A 21111-nucleotide genomic window follows, 5' to 3' on the forward strand; every position below is an offset into this window, starting at 1 on the left:
ATTATCAAACAATATCTCTAATATCACACACTAGCAAAATCCTGCTGAAGATTATCCAGAAAAGACTGGAACAGTACATTGACAGAGAACTACCAGAAATACAAGCTGGGTTTAGAAGAGGTCATGGCACTAGAGACATTATCGCCAATGTCAGATGGATCTTGGCAGAAAGCAAAGAGTATCAGAGGGATATCTATCTGTGTTTTGTTGACTATGCAAAGGCATTTGACTGTGTGTATTACAACAGACTGTGGTTAACATTGAGGAGAATGGGAATCCCAGAACACCTGATTGTGATCATAAGAAACCTGTATTGGACCAAGAAGCAGTGGTCAAACAGAGCAAGGAAACACTGCATGGTTCAAAATCAGGAAAGGTGTGCTCCTACCCTAATGACTTATTTATCCACCTTTTCTCAATCTTCCTACTATTTTCACTCAAAACCTCTGTCCTCTCTAGACCTAATTTTTTCCTTCTCTTACCATATGCATCAACATGATTTGCTCTACAGTAACCACTCTTTTCAATCCATCCTTCCATCATACCTGTCCTCTCTCCCTTTCCTGTTTCAGGTATACTGCAGTGGTAATGCCGGTTCACTACCAGCACGGCACAGGACAAAGCTCCTGCCGACGTGTGGCCTTCATGATCACGGTTGTTTGGGTCCTGGCCTTTGCTGTGTCCTGCCCTCTCCTCTTTGGCTTCAACACCACAGGTAACAACGATGGCTCTACTTCCATGTGACTCACAGCACACCTAACAGGCAGTGAGTGATGCTCAACCCCAAAATGTGTGGCCCCTGGCATCCAAACAGCACGCCATATTACAAGCAGCGTTTTGGACTCTGTTATTGTTGTTGTTTGTTAAGTGCTGTCAATTCAGGTATGACTCCTAGCAACCCTCTGAACAACAGAACTGAATCTTGTCCTGTTCCACACCACGCTTATCCTCAGTACACTTGAGACTATTGCTGCTGCACTGTATCAAGCCACCTTGTTGAGGGTCTTCCTCTCTTTTCCTAACTCTCCACCTTTCTAAGCATAATGTGCCTCCATAAGGAATAAATAGCCTCTCCAAACAATATGACCAAAGTGCATGAGATAAAGCTTTGCCACCCTTGCCTCCAAGAAGGATTCCTGCTGTACCCTCTCCAAGGTATATCTATTTGTTCTTTTAGTAGTCCATGGACTATTCAGTACTCTTCTCCAACTCCACAACACAAAGGCTTCAACTCTTTTGCTATCTTTATTCTTGTCCAGCTCTCAGATGCATAGCAGATGATTGGAAAGGCTATTGCCTGAATCAATTGCACCTTAGTCGTTAAATAGACATTGCTCTTTAGGACTTTAGAGAGATCTCTAGACTCATCCACATTGTTTCATGGACTCATTATTGTTTTTAGTTTCATTTTGGTTGTTTATCACAAATCCAAAAAATATTAAGTTACTGACAATTTCAATCTTTTCTCAGTCAACCCTGATGCTACCCAATGTTAGTTAGAGATAAAACATAAGGCAAACCTCATCAATTATTGGCACAAAAGTAAAAAGTTCTAATAAATAAAAAGCCTGAGTTTACCCATATTTTAAGAGTGATGTCATTGACATCAATTTAAGATAGTTACTTGTAAAAAAAAAAAGATAGTTACTTGTTTTAGAAAAAGCAAAATAAACCATAAAGATATTAATGGGTCCCAGTAATTCTGTAAAATTACTTTTCTAAATGAGCAATGGCAATTCATAATGGACCTACAATGTAAAAAAAGCTCATTCCTTGCCACTGAGTGATAACCAACTCTTAGCTGAATTTCCAGTGGGCTTCCAAGATTATAAATTCCAGGTAAAAGATCATCCATCTCTCTCCTGAAGAGAAGCTTATGGATCCCAATCACCAGAGAGTGGTGACCTCTGAGTTATCGGTGCAACTCCCCATGGACCCACACCATCAGTATAACAAGGCAAAATAACACATCACAAAAGTTCAGAGGTTGGGTATGTCTTTCTAACCTTTCATTTAATAATTCTTTACCTCTGGAACTTGCATAGATTTCCAAATTACTGGTGTATTTATCCAATTTTAATACACAAAATTCTTGCCGGGGGGTTGGCAGATGGCATATTATCTGTTGAATGGATGGACAATGTTTTTATCTGAAATGTCTGAGATAGTAGGCATTCACTGTCAATCACTGACAAATTTATATTTCATATGGATTGATGCCTTCTGTGTCTTTTCCATTTCCATATTCATCTTTCATTCCTAGGAATTTCATATGCTAAATGAAAGCTATTAAAATACGCAGTAAAGTTACAGGTATTGAAAACTAGCATTAAGTGTTTGCTAAGAAAGGCTTGATTGAACTGTGCGATAGTGCTCATCTGGATTTCTTATCATGTCCATTTGCATTGGTTCATTAAATTCCTAGCGTGAATTCCTACATTCTCCAGGTTCAGAAATTTCTGGTATCTGCATACTAGTCAAAGTTCCTGCATGGTACAAATGGTACATTCTTGACTATTTACCTAAAGGTTGGTGGTTCAAATTTAGCCAGTGATACTATTGACCAAAAAGTCCTGACAATCTGATTTTGTACAGGTTTCTACCAAGAAAACCCTATGAAACAGTTCCACTCTGTAATACATGGTGTTACCATAAATTGGAAATGACTTGATGGCAATTGGTTTGACATACCACTCATGTAGCCACATCCAATTTATGAACAGTTTTAAAGAAATCATTTGCCAGACAGTGATTTAGATATCAAAAACACGTTTAGAGAGAAAAAGAGAGGCTCTGGAGTCAGAAAGAATTCAGCTCTGTCACTCATCAGCTATTACTTAACTTTTCTGAGTTCAGTTCATTATTGGTAAATTTGAGATAAAAATATAATGGAGCATATATTTCTTTTTCTAAATACCAATGGTATATGGTATACAGAAAGTCATGCTCCCAAGCCAAAGGTGGTGACTCTAATCCGCAGCCCTTATGCCTGCCTTTACTTGTTTTCAATGAAACATTCCTGTAGGTCATATAATGCTAGTATGTCCACTTGCTGTACAGAGGTAACTCATGGTTGCTGTGAAGCCGAATACTGTGACACTGATGTGTCAAATGTGAGAATGTTTACCCATGGTGGACAGTGTTTGGTGGCACTCCCAGATTAAAACAAGCTTGGAAGCAGGAGTGACATCCACGTCCATAGTAGCTTGCTTCTGGAAACCCTATGAACCTAGAGAAAGGACAAAAGTTATACAAGTGTCCAGGTCTTATGTTCATAGGGTCGCTATGAGTCGCCTCCAACTCAATGGCACTTAACAACAACAACAACATATACCCATTGACTTCGAGTCAATTCTGACTAATAATGACCCTCTTGGGGCAGATTAGAACAGTCTGTAAGTTTTCCATGGTTGAAATCTTTACCGAAGCAGATTACCACATCTTTACATCATTTCTACTTGACTCATTCACTTTAGAATATAAACTCCATCAAATAATATAACTCAACTCTACCTCCTCCACTGTGGTCCTTCACAGCACTGCAATTAAGGGAAAATTAAATTAGTAGAACATACGCGGAAGTGCCAAGTACATACCATATGCTTGTCAGGTTCTTCACTCTGCTACATAAAGGTCCTCAAGGCATCGAATATTTGCCTGACTAAGCTGATGTCTTTTTTTAAAAAAAAAATAATAATGTTTTCCTTATCTTTATGTTACCTCCCACTTTTTACTTTAACAGAAAACATACATTTAATATAATATAGTATAGTATATATAATATACAAAGATCTTTATCTTTTTCACATACTACTTTAGTTTTAACTCATACCACACATACATCCCCCAGAGATTAACCATGTAGCACTGAAATAATCACTTTGGTAAATGTTAAATGTTCTTTTAGGGTTGGTCTGATCACTAGGTCGGCTTCTGTAATCTTGTTTCTGTATGAAAGTGCATTTTCAGTTGGGATTTGTAATACCAAGAACTCACTATCACTGCTCAGCCAGAGTACAACTTCTCTCTGGGACTGAGTATGGTGCCTCTTACTCATTTTGAGGGACTGATTGGGGTGATTGGGGTCTTACTCTCACAGACAGACAGGTACACACACACTGGTGACATTTCAGCGAGTTTAAAAATCTGACATTAGACAGAGTTCCTAGTTAATGTCAACATCTAAAGTGAAGAAGAATGACGAGTTAATTGCAGTGTTGTTGCCACCCATGAGATCATTATTGTTCCAGAAACAAAACCTAGAAAAATCTTTCCAAAAGGATTTTCAAATATAGAATTGAGAAGGTACAAAAGGCCTCTGACAGCACATTCAGTCTTACTTCTCTCTCAATATTCTCAGTCTTTCTATTACTTTGTAAGTTTATTGATTACCCCATAGTAAATCCTCCACTTAATCATATGCTGTTTTATTGTGTCAGGTCCATTATAAAAGCACAATAATTATTAAGGTGTCATTGTTGTGCTTATTATTTTTCTTTATTAGAGAAGACAATGTGCCTCAAAATTTAAGTATACACTTTTCCCAAAGATCTAAACAGCAGTAGTTCTTCTGCTAGTGGTAGAAGAGACCAGCCATCTTGTTCTAGAAAATTCTTCAGAAAATTGGTGAGAAGAATTCAATGTGAGGAAGCCTTCTCTGCCTCAGTCTGACCTTCACAGCACAGCTGCATTGTCATGATAGATATGAGTGTCTCTTCCACCTATAAGGAAATTCTTTAATTCATTCTAAATGTAAAATAACTTCTATTTGCCACTTTTTTCTAATTCTTCAGTGAAAAATAGAGAGGAGGAAAGGGAAGGATGCTGTCATCAACACTTGATATTGAAAGGGTATGAGCGTTCACTGTTGTGTAAGGGTGAGTCAGAAGAAATTCATAGCTGACTCTCTAGTGTGTTTTCTGGGACACTAAATCACACAAGAGATTGCCTGTCTTTCTCCCACAGAGCAGCTTGTGGATTCTAACTGTGTAGCTTTGTGTTGGTAGCACAATTCCTAACCATTAAGCCACCAGAGCCCCCCAGACTTTCACTAAGAAGTATAATGGAAGAAAGAACTTTCTGATAACACTCTCTTCTTCTGATGAAATGGGCTGCCACATGGAACTATGACTTGCCAAGAGCAGACAGAACTTGGCAAGAACATATTAAGTCTCTTCCATATTGGGGTGGCTCTTATTTTCTGAGATAAAGGGCAACATGCCCTTTTCTGTGTGCACAGATGATCCAAGATCTTGGGTCACAGAGAGCTCAGAGAATATGGGCTTAGTTACCCAGAGCAGAGGCCAAACAGTCTGGTCAAAAATGGCATCATTAACCCGATAGTAGCAGAACACCAGAGGGATCAAAAGATCCCTGAAGGAGTAGTCCTAGTCCATCCTCTCATTTAAGATGAGAAAAACAGCTAGTATTTAAACTTATGCTGTCAGATAGCTACTGTTTTACAAGAAATTCTAGAATCACTAAACAAAACTTGTGATAAACATTTAAGGCAGGAAAAACCTCAATCTTTATTAAATCTCATCTTCTGATTAATTTTCTGTTGAAAAAGTAAAATGAAGAAGTGTTAACATTTAATTTCAATAATAGACTGTCTTTGCTTTAAGATCATTTCAATTGGTGGGGGCTGGGGGAGAGTTATAAACTCATCGTAAAATCATACTAGCCAACATAACCTGTCTTTGGAAACATGTTAGAGTCAAACCCTTTGATAAGTCTAAAGTCCAGAATCTCTCAAATCAACCAGCTTAAGCCTTTACTGTTCACATCATTGAGATCCTAAATGTCAATACTGACTCAGAAGCTTCTGAGACCCCTTACTAGAACTATCTAGTCTTTTTATCCTTTACCATAGTGCCTTGGATAAATTAATGAAGTGAATGAATCTTTATTATTATTATCCTCTTCTTTTTCAAAGTTGAGATGAATTGTGATCAACAATTCCAATAGCAGAGAATGAGGAGCAGTTCCAATGTCCTCCTCCACTATTTCCTAGCCCAGTGGTTGCTTATGGCATAATTATCGGTGCATTTTTCTCACTTACTCAGAATTCATGTATTCATTCAATATCTGCTGTGGTGACAGTAGAGCACTGTTTAGGATAAATAATCCAACTAAGCACCTCATCTCCTGAAGAATCCTCAATCTCCAGAGGCCTCAATGTCTACCCAGGGAGAAGGATTTGGAATTGCTGTTGTCTGACACATCACTCTGTCCTGCCAACAGGACATAGATAGGCAAGACAAGGACAGCCAGGTTGGGGTGGGATGCAGCCCCACTGACTGACCAACTGCCTCCATTGTCACTGTTACTGCTCTTTGACCTCCTTCAACTGCAGGATAGCAGTTCTTAGAGAGGGTATAAAGCTCCATCTAAGCCATTTATTTACTTAAATGGGGGTGAGAGGAATAATGGTGATACAAATTCACTTGATAGATACTGACGGCCTTCTTTGATTAGTGATTCTGAATTAGGCATACATGCTTCATTTTTTTCCCCTTCACATATTTAGTTTTACTTTAATGATAAAATAAAGACTTGCAAATAATAAAACATTCAAAAGTGCCAATATATGCATTTACACATTTGTAGGTCTTTTCACTACCTCAGATCAATAGTGTTCCTTGTGTTCCTCACCCTATGTTCTTGATGTGTATCATCAAGTTGGAAGCTACCCCACGGCTGACCCATATCTGACCCTCCAGCAGGTTTTCAGAGGCAGTTAAGTACACAGGAGTAAATTATCTATCCTCTCCTATGGGGTAGTTGGTGGATTCAAACCATGTGCCTTTGGGACTGCAGCATAACGTCTTATCACTAACATTCTTGAAAGATAATTCTTGAAGTAAACATTTACGTGTGCTCTTGTGTATATTCAGTTTTACACAAATACGACAATACTACATACATTTCTTTCCTTGACTTTTTAAAAATGGTAGATTATGCATAAAATATTGAGGCTGCCATTCAGTATAGGGTAGAGAAGTGGAGGGGAGAGAGATGAATGTGAATGATACAGCATGTTGTTGTTGTTATGCCATCGAGTCGCTTGCAACTTATAACAACCCTATGTACAACAGCCCTAAACTCTGCTCTGTCCTGTGCCAGTCGCACCATCTCTAACACACCCATCCCAGTTATCCCAGTCATTGAGTCAATCCACCTCATAGAGGGCCTTCCCCTCCTGCACCGTCCCTCCACCCTCCCAAGCATGATGTCCCTCTCCAAGGACCGGTTCCTCCTTACAACATGTCCAAAGAATGTTAGATGGAGCTTCAGAATCCTTGCCTCCAAGGAGCTGCCCGGTTTAACCCTTTCAAGGACAAATCTGTTTGTTTTCCTAGCAGTCCATGGTACCCTCAATACTCTTCTCCAGCACCACAGCTCAAAGGCATCAATTCTCTTTCTATCTTCCTTAGTCATTGACCAACTCTCTGATGCATAACAAGTGATTGCAAAGACCATGGCCTGTATCAGATGCACCTTAGTTTCCAGAGAGACACCATTCATTGCTCTTCAGTACTTTGGAGGGGTCCCTAACAGCAGACTTTCCCATGGCAATGCGCCTTTTAATTTCCTGGCTACTGGTGCCAAGAGTGTTGACTGTGGAGCCAAGCAAACTAAAGCTGTGAACAATCTCAATCTCTTCACCATCCATCCTGATGCTGCCAATTGGCCCAGTGGAGCATAGTGAGAAAAAATGGTCCTACCATTCTCTGGCCTTCTTCTTACTGGCATGATGTGCAAATGCTATTTTTCATTGTGAAAGGCATTTTAAATGATGGTTCAAAATCATAACAGCTAGGCTAGAGGGAAGAACTGAGCACTGACAACATGGCTCTCTATAGACCATGAGCCACCATCAACTGCCTCTCTACCCAGCCCTTCCCCAAGGCCATCTCCCCCAGGACACTAGTGGTCACTGTTTAGAACTTGGTGAGTCATTTCCTAAAAGATGCTGACACAGGCTCTAGTCTTGAGACCACATTAATTTTACCCATCCACAAGAGAATGGGAGAATTCAAGAATAAGACATAATAATTCTGTAGTCACTCTGTCTCATAGATCACAGATTACCCTTTCCCCTTTTCTCTGCTTAGTTATAGCTTTCTCTCGCCCATGAATGTTGTTACCAAAAATCCCTCTTCAAATTTCTATTCTAAATTATGTTTGCCAGTTCAAAAAAATCAAGAGAAATACATAATAATGTTGTTGTTGTTGTTGTTACTGTTGTTGTGTGCCATCAAGTTGCTTATGACTTATAGTGACCCTGTGTACAAACAGCTATAAACCCTTCTCTATCCTTGCCAACCTTGTCTCTGACACACCTACCTTCATTACCCCAGTCACTGAGTCAATCCATGTCATCAAGGTCTTCCTCTCTTGTCCTGTTCTTTCACCTTCCCAAGCACAATGTCCCTCTTCAAGGACTGGTCTCTCTTTGCAACATGCCCAAAGTATGTCAGACGAAGGTTCAGAATCCTTGCCTCCAAGGAGCAGCCTGGTCTCACCCTCTCTAGGATGAACCTGTTTGCTCTCCTAGTAGTCCATGGTATATTCAATACTCTTCTCCAGCACCATAGCTCAAAAGCATCAATTCTCTTTTTATCTTCCCTAGTCATTGTCCAGCTTTCTGATGCATAGCAAGTAACTATGAAGACTATGGCCTGGATCAAGTGCACCTTAGTCTCCAGACTGCTCTTCAGTACTTTGGAGCAATCCCTAATGGCAGATTTTCCCAATGCAATTCTTCTTTTGACTTCCTGGCTCCTGGTGCCATGAGTGTTGATTGTGTGTGGAGCCAAGCAAACTAAAGCTGTTAATAATCTCAATCTCTTCACCACCTATCATAATGCTGCCAGTTGGTCCAGTGGTGAGAATCTTTGTTTTCTTTTTTTTTTAATCTTTGTTTTCTTGATGTTGAGCTTCAGTCCAACGGAGGCTGTGAGAATTAAGAAGATTAAATGATAGCTATTATTTTTAAACTATTACTATTAAACTATAATAATAGTTTTTTTAAAAAATAATAGCTATCATTTAGTCTTCTTAATTCTCCCAGCCATCACTGGAATTTTAAAAAGAGTTGCCACCAACTCAGTTCTGACTTATATTGGCTCCATGTGTGTCAAAACAGAACTGTGTCTCATAGAGTTTTTAAAGTCCGATTTTTCAGAAGTTAATCTCCATATCTTTCTTCTGAGGCACTTCTGGGTACAGTCAAACCTTTTGGTTTGCAGCCAAACATGTTAACTATTTGCACTCAGGGGCTCCTGCAATTATCATATGCAGCAATTATTTTACACTTCTTTCCTAGAAATTCTATTCCTTTCCTAGGGCTACTGCAACAAATTACCACAAACATGGTGACTTCAAACAACAGAAATGTATTATCTCTCAGCTTGGGAGGTCAAAAGTTAGAAATGAAGATATGGCAGGCCACATTTCCTTTGATGGCTCAAGGCAGGGAGGGAGAAGTATTATTTGAGTGGGGGTGATATAACTCTAATCTCTATCTTTTTAAAAAATGTATTATTAATTTCAATGAAAATTTACAGAAACTTTGGATTTCCATTCATTCATTGTTGCACTTTTCTCCCTTCCCAACCCTCCCGCCTAGCACACTACCCTCTTGGTAATCTCTATATATTTTTGCATGATTCTTTTCTCTGAGTGTCACATGTCTATTCTGCCTTTCAAGACATTGTCACTGGACTTAGGGCTGTTCCTAAATCTTGGGGGAATCTCATTTTGAGATCTCTAACTTGGTCATATCTACAAAGACCCTTTCCCCCAGTCAAGACACATTCATGGATTCCAAGTTAACTTATCCTTCTGGGAGTCACCATTCATCCCACTAAACATACTAAAGGTTGTCTGACTTCCACAATATCTCAGAGGATTAAGAGCAGAATAGGGCCCAAGTGGCTGCTGCACTTTCTCACCAGTTCCAATGCCAGGCTTTAGACTAGAAGTTGCCTGATAGATCAACAGTTGATGCCAACAGAGCTAGATGAAATGCAATGGCAAAGGGAAGAGTCAAAAACCACAAAAAGAATATTGGCTTTGGGACCAGATTGACCAGGAGAGCACTTCCTTCTTCTGATGTTTTAGGTGACCTTTGGTCACTTAATGACTCTACCTGAGCTTTGTTGCTTGCTTGTCTGAAAAACAGACATAGAAGTGGCTCCTGCCTCACATAATGGTGTCACAACGATTAGATAAGGTAATGTATGCAAAGCCTATAGAACAATGATGTTGTTGTGTTGTTAAGTGCCTAAAGTCATAGGTGACCCTACAAACGAACGAAAGACCTGGACACTTGTGTAACTTTCGTCCTTTCTCCAGGTTCATAGGGTTTCCCGAGGCAAGCTATTTCAGCAATGGATACCACTCCTGCTTCCAATCTGTTTTAATAGGGGAGCACCACCAAACACTGTCCACCATGGGTAACCATTCTCGCATTTGACACATCAGTGTCACAGTGTTCGGCTTGACAGCAATCACAAGTTACCTCTCTGTACAGCAAGTGGACAGACCAGGGCTATATGACCTAGAAGAATGTTTCACTAAAACAATTAGAGACAGACCTGAGGGCTGTGGATTAGAGTTACCCACCTTTGGCTTGGGAGCATCATTTTCTGCCCTGTAGGCCACCTGACCTCTCTCTATGCTGCTGTTGTTGTTGTTAAGTACTGTTAAGTCGTGGGTGACTCATAGCGACCCTATGAACAAAAGACCTGGACACTTGTATAACTTCCGTCCTTTCTCCAGGTTCATAGTACAATGAAACAAAGAAAAATTAGACCTCCCCTCTTCGAGATGGCAGTGCAGGCGTTTGAGTCAGTTTCCCCCATCCTCACATACAGGTCACATAGAATAATTGTACAAAAAAAGACAAAAGGAAAAGGACAAAGGAAAAAACAAATTGGTTCTGACAGAGAAGCTCAAGGACATCTCTAGGGATAAGGCAGCATTTAAACTGGGACATGATGAGGTGTAGTCAAAGCTCCATGTGAATAAGAAAGTGGATACACAATACATGGGGCCACATTTTCCACTGAGATCTAGTACTTCCCCAGAGTTTCTGCATGGCTTAATCATCTCTCTCCTTCTCGCTCCTACAGGGGACCCCAGTGTCTGCTCTATCTCCAACCCTGATTTTGTCATCTACTCTTCGGTGGTGTCCTTCTACTTGCCTTTTGGAGTGACCGTCCTTGTCTATGCTAGGATTTATGTGGTGTTAAGACAAAGAAGACGAAAACGGATTCTCACCCGACAGAACAGCCAATGCATTAGTGTCAGACCTGGCTTCTCCCAACAAGTAAGCACCTGGAATGGGGTAGAGGGAGCGCCATACCCGCCTCAGGACATCTAGTATCACAGCACAAGCCTTTCCTGCACATTGCACAATGGAGACACAGGTCTGAGGTCCAGCCTCTCAACTGCTAGTATTGACTATACTTTGGAGGTAAAAAACACAATCTCAAGAGTGCTCTGCCTGTCTTCTCTAGAGCTCACCTTATTTTGAAAGATGATAGCTAGTTTCTGGCTTGTTTCCCTTCCTTTCAAAGTCCTTCTTTCTATATAAATAACAGTTTCTATCTCCCAGGGGCTCGAGATTTCCATGCGGTAGTTGTACTGTGCATTTCTGGTGAGAGCTAAGGATTGACTTTTTATCCAGGCTACTCATTTCCAGAGTAACAGGTGCCCATCGAAACATCTTTTCCTTATTAAGCTGCCTCTGTGTCAAGACACTGACCAGCTGATTGCCTAGACTCCTAATAATGCATTTTCTAGGGTCTTCTCAGAAAAGGGAACTCTGTCAGCCTTGTAGTAAGAATCTGCACTGCAATCCCAAAGGCATGCAGTTCAAATCCCCCAGCTGCTCTACCAGAGAAGGATAGGCAATCTCCTCCCGTGTGCTTAAAAGCCTCTGAAAATTCATTGGAGGATCAGCTATGGGGCAGTTCCAACTCGATGGTACATAACAACATACTCAGAAAAAGAAATTCATTGCTTCAAAATTGATCTTCCAGTTGCTTGAGTCGCAAATTCTGCCTAGCCTCATGCCTGGCACACAGTAGTTTACATACAATGCACCTGAAGCATGAATGACATTGCAATCATTTACAATCTGTTCATGGATAGTAGGAATACATATCCCCACTATCCAGTCTCTGCTTTCACAAAGCTTAAAAAACAGGCAAGTAAACAAAGCACATCTCTACTCAAAACTGAATGAAATTGTTGCCAAATGTGAGCTGAAGATGATTAAGCATCTGAATATTAAGTGGTGTGCAAGTTATTAGAAGACAGAGGTCATTATGATCAAGAAAAGTCTTCAGAGGCAACTGAATTTTATCCTGAAGGCAAGTCCAGTTGAGTATATAGGCCAAACTTTGATAACCTGAGTGAGGGTCAGACTTCCAAAACGGAAAGTCTCCAAATCTTGAATAGAATAAGACTTTTTGTTCTCATAAAATACGAGGTCAGAACACCCACAGTTAGGTATGTGAATTTTCTGCAATCAGAGAATTGCTACCTACATAGCTTAATGACACAGAGCTTAATCCATGCTGACTCGTGTTTTTTTTTCCCTTCAATCCACTCTAGTCTACCTGTCTTCGGTTGCACCCTATTCGACAATTTTCAATAAGGGCTAGATTTCCATCAGATGCCATGGGGAAAATGGTAAGTAAGCTATGTCTTTGGCTGTAGGAAGAGATGAGATCTTTTCCTAGTGGCGCACTTGTCTTTATTCAGCTCCCACCCTAAAATGGAACTAAGTCCAATCTCACATTTGTGCTAGAAGATATGCCAGAATGGAGATGCTGCCCGGTTTATGTTTCAGAATAAGAAACACTAAATATATTCAGGAAGCATACGACTGTATGGTTAGAGACCAATGACAAGAGCTCAGTGACTATTCGATGTAATGTGACAATACCACGTAGGGCCACCTGCATTAGAGGGTTGTTGTTGCTCTTAGGTGCTGTAGTTTGCTTCCAACTCACAGCGAGCTCACGTACAACAGAATGAAACAGTGCCAACTTCTAAACATCCTCTAACATTCAGGTTAAGGTCTTTTCAATCACTTGCTATGCATCTGGAAGCTGGCCCATGAATAAGGGTGACAGAGGAAGAATTAACATCTTTAAACTGGTGATGTTGGAGAAGAGTGCTGAATACATCCCATGGACTGCCAAAAGAATAAGTCTCTATGTCTTGCAGAAGATGCAGCCAGAATGCTCCTGGAAGGCAAAGAGGATGAAGCTTCATTCACATGAACTGTGGTCATGTTGCTAGGAGAGGTTATTCCTTGGAGAAGGATGACATATTTGAAAAGGCGCAGGGTCAGCGAAGGAAAGGAAAATCCTCAACAAGGCAGATTGACATATGACTGTGGCAGTGATCTTGAGTGTGAGAGAGATTGTGAGGATGGCACAGGATAGGATAGACTTCAGACCTGTTGTTCAGGGGTCGCTATGAGTCATACTTGACTCGACGACACCTAACAACAACAACAAACCATCCTCACAAGCACAGTTGTGTTTAAGCCATTTGTTGCAGCCACTGTGTCAATTCCTCTCACTGAAGATCTTCTTTCTTTATTGACCTTCTATTTTACCAAGCATGGTATCTTTCTCCAGGAACTGGATCCTTCTGATAACGTGCCCAAAGTATGTTAGGCCAAGTCTTGGCATAGCCTTACTTCAGAGGATCATTCTGGTTGTTACTTTTTCCAGGAAAGATTTGTTTTTTCTTTTGGCAAAGTCCATGATATAGTCAATATTCTTCACCAACACCACAATTCAAAGACATCCCATTTTCTTCAATCTTCCTTATTCATTATCTAACTTTCACACATACATGAGGTGACTGAAAATACCAAGGGGCAGGAGTGGCATCCACTTCCTAAACAACACGCCTCCAGAAACTCTATGAACTTTGATAAATGTTGATAATTATAGAAAGGCTTCAGGCCTTTTGTTCATAGGGTTGCTATGTGTCATGCTCGACGCGAAGGCAATCAACAACAACAATAATAGGAGGGGAACCTTAGTTCTCAAAGTTATATCCTTGCTCCTTAGCACTTTAAAGAGATCCTTTGCAGAATTTTTGAAATAAAAAAAAAATATTTATTATTGCTTCCATGGTTGTTAATTGTGGATCCAAGTAAAATGGAATCTTTTACTTTAATCTTTTGTCCATTTATCATGATGTTGCTTATTGGCCCATCGTGAAGGTTTCTGTGTGCTTATATTAAGGTTAATCCATCCTATAGGGTATGGTCTTCAAGTTTCATCATTAAGTGCTTTAGATCCTTTTCCCTTTCAACAAGCAAGGTTGTGTCATCAGTACTACATTTTGTTAACGAGTCTTCCTTCAATCTTCATGGTGCGTTCTTTTAGATAGAATCCTGATTCTTGCATTATTTGCTCAGCATAGTTGGTTCATGTGCAAGAGCTCTAATCACTTGCCAGTTAAGAAAAGAAGTCAATATTTGGCCATTATGGTAACAAAGTTGGAGTGTCCTGCCTCTTACGGAAGTCTTACACAGTGTCTGATTCTTCAAACATGTAAAACAGTTTAGTTGTTAGTTACACCCTCAAAAAGGAAAAAGAAAACATCAACCAAACCCAAAAAAATCCACAGATCTTCAGTATTCTACTCTCAAGACATAATTCATCCCAAACCCAGTTCCTTAAATCCAAAGGATACTGGGGCAGGGCGGGGGAAACAAGGAGCAAAATATCCATTGGGATGTACATTGCCAGTTAACTCTATCACCAGCTTTGCAATTCCATACAGAGTTATAGTGTTATCATAGAGGAGATAACTCAAAAGAAATGCCAGTGAGATAGAAAAAAAGGAGAAAGAGCAGGACAAAGAGTCTACATTTCTAATTCACTGTCAGACCCTGTGCTAGGTCCATGGTGCATTGATCTGTTTGGGGAACAAATTTAAGGGGAATCAGGGGGTGACGGGCTCACTCTGATTACTCTGAAGGAAGAGCATGTCATTACGAAGTAATAATACACTTAGCTGCTCACTAAAATATTAGTGGTCTGAACCACCAGAAAGTTCTTCAGAAGAAAAACCTGGCAATCTTCTCCCTTAAAAATGATAGCCTAGGGCATCCTGTGAGGCAGGTCTGCTCTATCACAATGAGTCATTATGAGTGGGAACTGACTTTAACAATAACATCAGTATCATTAAGGATTCAGTGCTCACATATCCCTAATCATCTTATAAATGTTTTTTACAATTGACTTCTTTGAATCAAAATTAAAGAAGGCTCTTTCTTTGCAACTAGTAACTCTCACTATCACTGTTGCAATTTATTTGTTAAAGAAACAGAATCTTTGTCTTCCAAGGATTCCTAAGTTCCAGAATCTGCTGCTTGGGTCCCAGTGGTGTCATAGAATGTGTTCCTGTACAGACCCAGCCCATTCTAACTTGGAGGAAAAGTCCAGCCCACAAGCCTATGTTACAGTCCTCAAGGAGTTGTTATCAAGTATGTTCTATTTGGAGATGCTAAAGTCAAAAGCAGATTCCATTTACCAAACTTTCTATGGTTCAATCACTCTTTTAGATAGGTATTCCTTCGTAAAGGTCTTGATAACTTCCGGTTCTTAATTTACATTATCTTTCCATTCCAGGAACGTTCAGACGATAAAAACTATCCCCAAAAATGTCAGGACCCTCTCTTGACACACCTGCAGCCCCTTTCTCCTGGCCGGGCACACATGGAGCTAAAGCGCTATTACAGCATCTGCCAGGATCCTGCTTTGGGGAGACCAAGTTTCCAAGAAGGGGAAGCAGAGTTGAAAAGAGAGGAGAGGACTCGGAACTCCCTCAGTCCAACCATGGCACCCAAGCTTAGCTTAGAGGTTCGGAAACTCAGCAATGGCAGGTTGTCAACATCCCTAAAGCTGGGGCCCCTGCAACCTCGGGCTGTGCCACTCCGAGAAAAGAAAGCAACTCAGATGCTGGCCATTGTGCTCGGTGAGTTTTGGTCAGGTTCTCTTGGGTTGGGTTGGGTTGGGTTGGGTTGGGTTGGGTTGGGCTAGTTGGTTTGGGCTGAGTTAGGTTGAGGTTATTGTTATAATATCGACATTTGATTGAAATTGGAAATCCAACAACTTTAATATTAGAGAGTTTGTGTATAAATGTTAACTCTGGTGAAAATTCAAAAGACCTAAATTAAAATTTCTGAGCCTAAAAAGAAAATCACATAATTGAGCTCTGTTTTCCTGTCTATCACATGGCATTATAATGGATGCATCAAGTAATAAATATGATTCAATAAAATTGTCTGTCACATATTGAATATTTAATAAATAATGCTTTTTCAAAATATTAAATGGAAAAATAGGGATGCAAAACACTACTGTCATATGGTATGATAACAACGAGATTATTTTAAATGCAGAGAAAAAGAGACTGAAAAGAAATTCACCAGATGTCAAATATGATTGTCTTTGAGTTGTGGGTGACTATTTTTCTTCTTTCTACTCTTCCATATTTGCCAAGTTTTCCATAATGTATAAAATCAGGACTAATTTTTATAGTAGAAGAAAATAAACTTTATTTAAAGAAAGAAATAAAAAAATCGATTAAGTCTCAGACACCATATGGAGTTAGTAAAGTCAACTCATGCTGTTCAGTGACTGACAAGCCCCATTTCTCATCTACTAGAAACTTTACTAGGGAGCTCTGGTGGCCTAGCCCATGGGAGCTGCATGGCTAACCTGAAGGCCACACCTCAGTGGTGGTTCAAATTCACCTGTGACTAGGGGTTGGGGATGCTGGGCCAATCAAAGGGCAGTCTCTTCACATGTGATTTACAGCCGTGGAAACCCACTAGAGGATCAGCTAGGAGTTGGTTCTGTCTCAATGGCAATGAGTTTTAGTTTTTTTGAGAGGGACTTTATTAGATCATCAGCTGCTCTGTAGGAGGATGGGCCGTCTCCTCTCATACGATTTACTGACTCTGAAAACCTACTGGAGGGTCAGCTGTGAGTCATTTCTAACTCTACAGCACACACCAACAATAGCTGTAGTCCCAACTGCAGGAGGTGCGTATAGGAACTTTAAACGTCTTCCCTCTCATTACCTAGGATCATGTTTTGCATAAGCGGACATTAAATGAATACTCTCATTGACTTGGGAGGTAGTCAAAGCTAATAAATCTCTACAGATTAAATGAGAAAACTGGTTCAAAGTTGAAGGGCTTAGATGATTCAAAGATACTAGAATGCAGTACACACACACACACACACACACACACACTCATATGGATAATCACACCGAAATAATAAAGTTGTTACAAAAGCTAAATGGGTATAAAGCAATCTATGAACCATGTTGTAACAGAAGGAGGACGCAAATGTCTCATGTTATTTCTCTCTTTATTTTCAACCTAGGGACCTTCATTGTCTGTTGGATGCCCTTCTTCCTGACTCACGTTCTCAATACCCACTGTGAAGCATGCCATGTATCCCCCGAGCTTTATAGCGCCACAACGTGGCTGGGCTACGTGAACAGCGCCCTCAACCCTGTCATCTACACCACTTTCAACGTCGAGTTCCGAAAAGCCTTCCTCAAGATCCTGTCTTGCTAAAAGAGAAAAGAAAGGATTGTTCTCTGTTCCCAGTTCTGGTTGCCAAGCCGTTGGGCCATCAGCCAGGCCCTGCTCAGACAGACTATGGGATGTCCTCTGATACATGGCCGGAAGAAGATTCCTGGAGCCAGGACACCCGTTCATGGCAGATGTAACCAACTGCTCCCTCAAAAACAGAATGTTCTACCTCCCCAGTTAAAATCTGACTTCATCCTGGCAGTCCTCAAGTGCTAAGGGCCTGTGAGTGATAAGCAATAATTCAGAAAGAAGCTGATAAAACATGACTCTAAACACACACAAAATTGTCATCAGAGGCATGATTCATTACAGAGAAGGGGGGAAAAAGGAACAGATCTCATAATTCTCAACTTGCCAGGGAGCCTTGAAATCTCAGCCAGTAAACCATCTTGCAGAACAGCCAATCTCTCTTCCTTCAAACCTCTAATTAACTGTCACACTAACCTTGAGCTTGTGTGGCCCGTTTCTTCCCTGTCACTTCTTTCTCCTTCACTGTATCCTGAAATATGAATGGCAAGACAGCGTGAATATCTCTTGGTAGAGTCCAATGGACTATATTTGATGAGAGGAATTTCTCCACTCGAAGACAATGTCCCACATTGGGACCTAGGCTTTGTTTCCAATCTTACTACCCCTCAGCTTTTGCTAAAAAAGCCCTTTGCTTCCATTCACTTACTCTCATGAGGTAGTCTCCAACTAAGGTGTCTCAATGTCTAGGACAATTCAAGGTGAAAGCGATAAACGATAAAGGAATGAGGATTCCTGCTGTAGTAACACTGTTGAACTTTGTGGTTCAGAATATGCTTTAGATAAGGCTTTTCATAGTATTTTTTCTATCCACAACATCTCCTGCTTAACAAAGACTCAATACTGTCAGATCCATGAGACTAAGAAGTTCCAGTCACCTTCAGGTTCTGGATATACAACAAAAAATATAGCCCAACCTCTGCTTCAAGGAGCTCACTGCCTGCACCATTTTGCTGGTTTACTTGTGTAAGGGTGGCCAGGCAAGCTTCGCTCATGCTGCCGGAGGACCTCAGAACTGAATGCACCAGTGAGGTGGCTGTTCAAACGCATTACATGGACAGTCTTTCTCAAGACCTAGCATAGATTTTAAGCTTCCCCTAATTTATATAAAAGGTATATTAGGAACAATCTGTAAACGTCAAATTACACTTCGAAGGAGTTTGGACGTTCCTTATATGTACCGTTCTCACGTACAAAGTTCTTTCTTATTGATTGCAGAACTGAGATAGAATTTATGAACACTTTATGAAATGTTGTCACTCTGAACTTCAATAAAGTACGTTTAAGAGCTTTTGGAGTGTAGGAAGATACATGCTGCAGCGCTGTCAAAATTTTTTAAGTGCACAACAGCTTTACAAAGAACCCAAGGCTGCCCCTGCCCCTATCTTTCTTCCTCTAACCCTTAAGCACATTAAGAATGTGTGTGTGTGTGTGTGTGTGTGTGTGTATTGTTGTTGTTATGTGCCGTTGAGTCGTTTGAGACTCATAGTGACCCTATGTACAACAGCCCTAAACCCTGCTCTATCCTGTGCCAATCTCATTGCCTCTGACACACCCATCCCGATTACGCAGCCACTGAATCAATCCACCTCATAGACGGTCTTCCCCTCCTGCGCTGTCCCTCCACTCTGCCCAGCATGATGTCCCTCTCTAAAGACCTGTGTCTCCTTACAACATGTCCAAGGTATGTCAGGCGGAGCCCCAGAATCTTTGCCTCCAAGGAGCAGCCTGGTTTAACCCTCTCTAGGGTGAATCTATTTGTTTTCTTGGCCGTCCATGGTACATTCAATACTCTTCTCCAGCACCACAGCTCAAAGGCATCAACTCTCCTTCTGTCCTCCCTAGTCATTGTCCAACTCTCTGATGCATAACAAGTGATTGCAAAAACCATGGCCTGTATCAGGTGCACCTTAGTCTCCAGGGAGACACCGTGGCTCTTGAGTACTTTAGAGAGGCCCCTAACCACAGACTTTCCCATCGTAATACGTTTTTTGATTTCCTGGCTACTGGTGCCAAGAGTGTTGACCGTGGAGCCAAGCAAACTGAAGCTGTGAACAATCTCAATCATATATATATAAAATTTCCATTGCATTCCTGTCACCCATTATTATCAATTCATCTTGATTGCATGTTCAATCGATCTGTGAGTGTAAAAATTAGTAGAAATCATCTATTTCTTCTTCTTTGGATCTTGTTGTTGGTGCATATATTTGAATGATAGTGGTATTCACTGGACTTCCTTGTATGCATATGGATATTATCCTGTCACTCACAATATTGTACTTTAAGATGGATCTAGAAATGACTTTTTTAACTATGAAAGCAACCCCATTTTTTCTCACCTTTTCATCTCCAGAGTAACATATCATATGATCATCTGACTCAAAATGCCCCGTGCCAGTCCATCTCATCTCACCCATGCCTAGTATGTCAATATTTCTGCATTATGTTTCTTTCTTAACATTATGAAATTTTCCTGTTTTCACGGTTCTCACTTTCCATGTTCCAATCACTAGCGTCTGCTTACAACTGTTCCTCTTCCTCTGTATTTCCATAATTGAAAGCTCTACTTCAGCTGCCTTTTGTGTGAGTCTGCGTGTGTTCTGTTGTACGTAGGGTTTTCAGAGGCCTGCTATTTCAGAAGTGGATGGCCAATCCTTCTTCCTAGCCTGTCTTAATCTGAATGTTCTGATTTAGAGAAGTATCTGACAGACAGCATTTTACAGAAAAGTGAAAGATATATCCCTTATTATTGAGTTAACCATTAGTTACAGTGTTGTCCCTGCCCTTGGCCCAGTGTCTTGACTCACTTATTTCCCAGCTCCACCCTCCACCAGGATACCCCTCCCCTTCTACACACTCCCTTCAGCATTTATCTTCCGTTGTCTGACCCTTGATCCAATAGCTTGTCTCTGAAGCTTTCGTGGCTTCTGTGATTCCAAACACGTCAGCTGCCGACAATTACTTATGCTGTGACTAGTGTCTCTTAAGTTTAGTGGTAATGTTTCTGATGTGTCCTGTAGAACTGGTATATAGATTGTATTTTTTTGTTGTTGTTGTTCCTTCTTGGCCTGAGGGCCACAGGCCCAAGGTCCTCAACGATTTCCCAGCCACCTTGGGTCCTTCTTGTTTACCTGTGGGTGGGTGGTGTTTTCTGAGTAGCCTTTGTGTTGGCCCAATTCTCTGCCTGTAATGGGTGACTAGAATGCAAAAGTTGGGAACAGAGTAGAGGAATCAGTAACATGGACTCAGTGACAGAAATGAAGCTGGAGATAGAATGATTGAATTTTGCACAATCAATGACTTACTCATTGCAAATACATTTTATAAGAAACATAAATGCAGGTTATGCACATGGATTTCACTGGATGGTATGCATAGGAATCAGATTGATTATATCTGTGGAAAGAACTGCTGGAGAA

The 21111-nt window shown here is 40.6% G+C and overlaps 1 protein-coding gene across 1 annotated transcript in view; it reads left to right on the top strand.

The window, feature by feature from the left end:
* Positions 1–17644, top strand: part of DRD3 (dopamine receptor D3) — a 70201-nt gene extending 52557 nt beyond the window's left edge. Inside the window, exons 3-6 of the mRNA XM_006884272.1 lie at positions 573–715; positions 11142–11338; positions 15744–16026; positions 17448–17644. Of these exons, the coding sequence (XP_006884334.1) occupies positions 573–715; positions 11142–11338; positions 15744–16026; positions 17448–17644 (820 nt within the window). The remainder of the gene's footprint in view (positions 1–572; positions 716–11141; positions 11339–15743; positions 16027–17447) is intronic.
* The last annotated feature ends 3467 nt before the right edge of the window (positions 17645–21111 follow it).

The sequence above is a fragment of the Elephantulus edwardii genome, unplaced genomic scaffold (assembly GCF_000299155.1).
Source record: "Elephantulus edwardii isolate Elephantulus edwardi_28Jun2011 unplaced genomic scaffold, EleEdw1.0 scaffold00032, whole genome shotgun sequence".
Taxonomy (NCBI): Eukaryota; Metazoa; Chordata; class Mammalia; order Macroscelidea; family Macroscelididae; genus Elephantulus; species Elephantulus edwardii.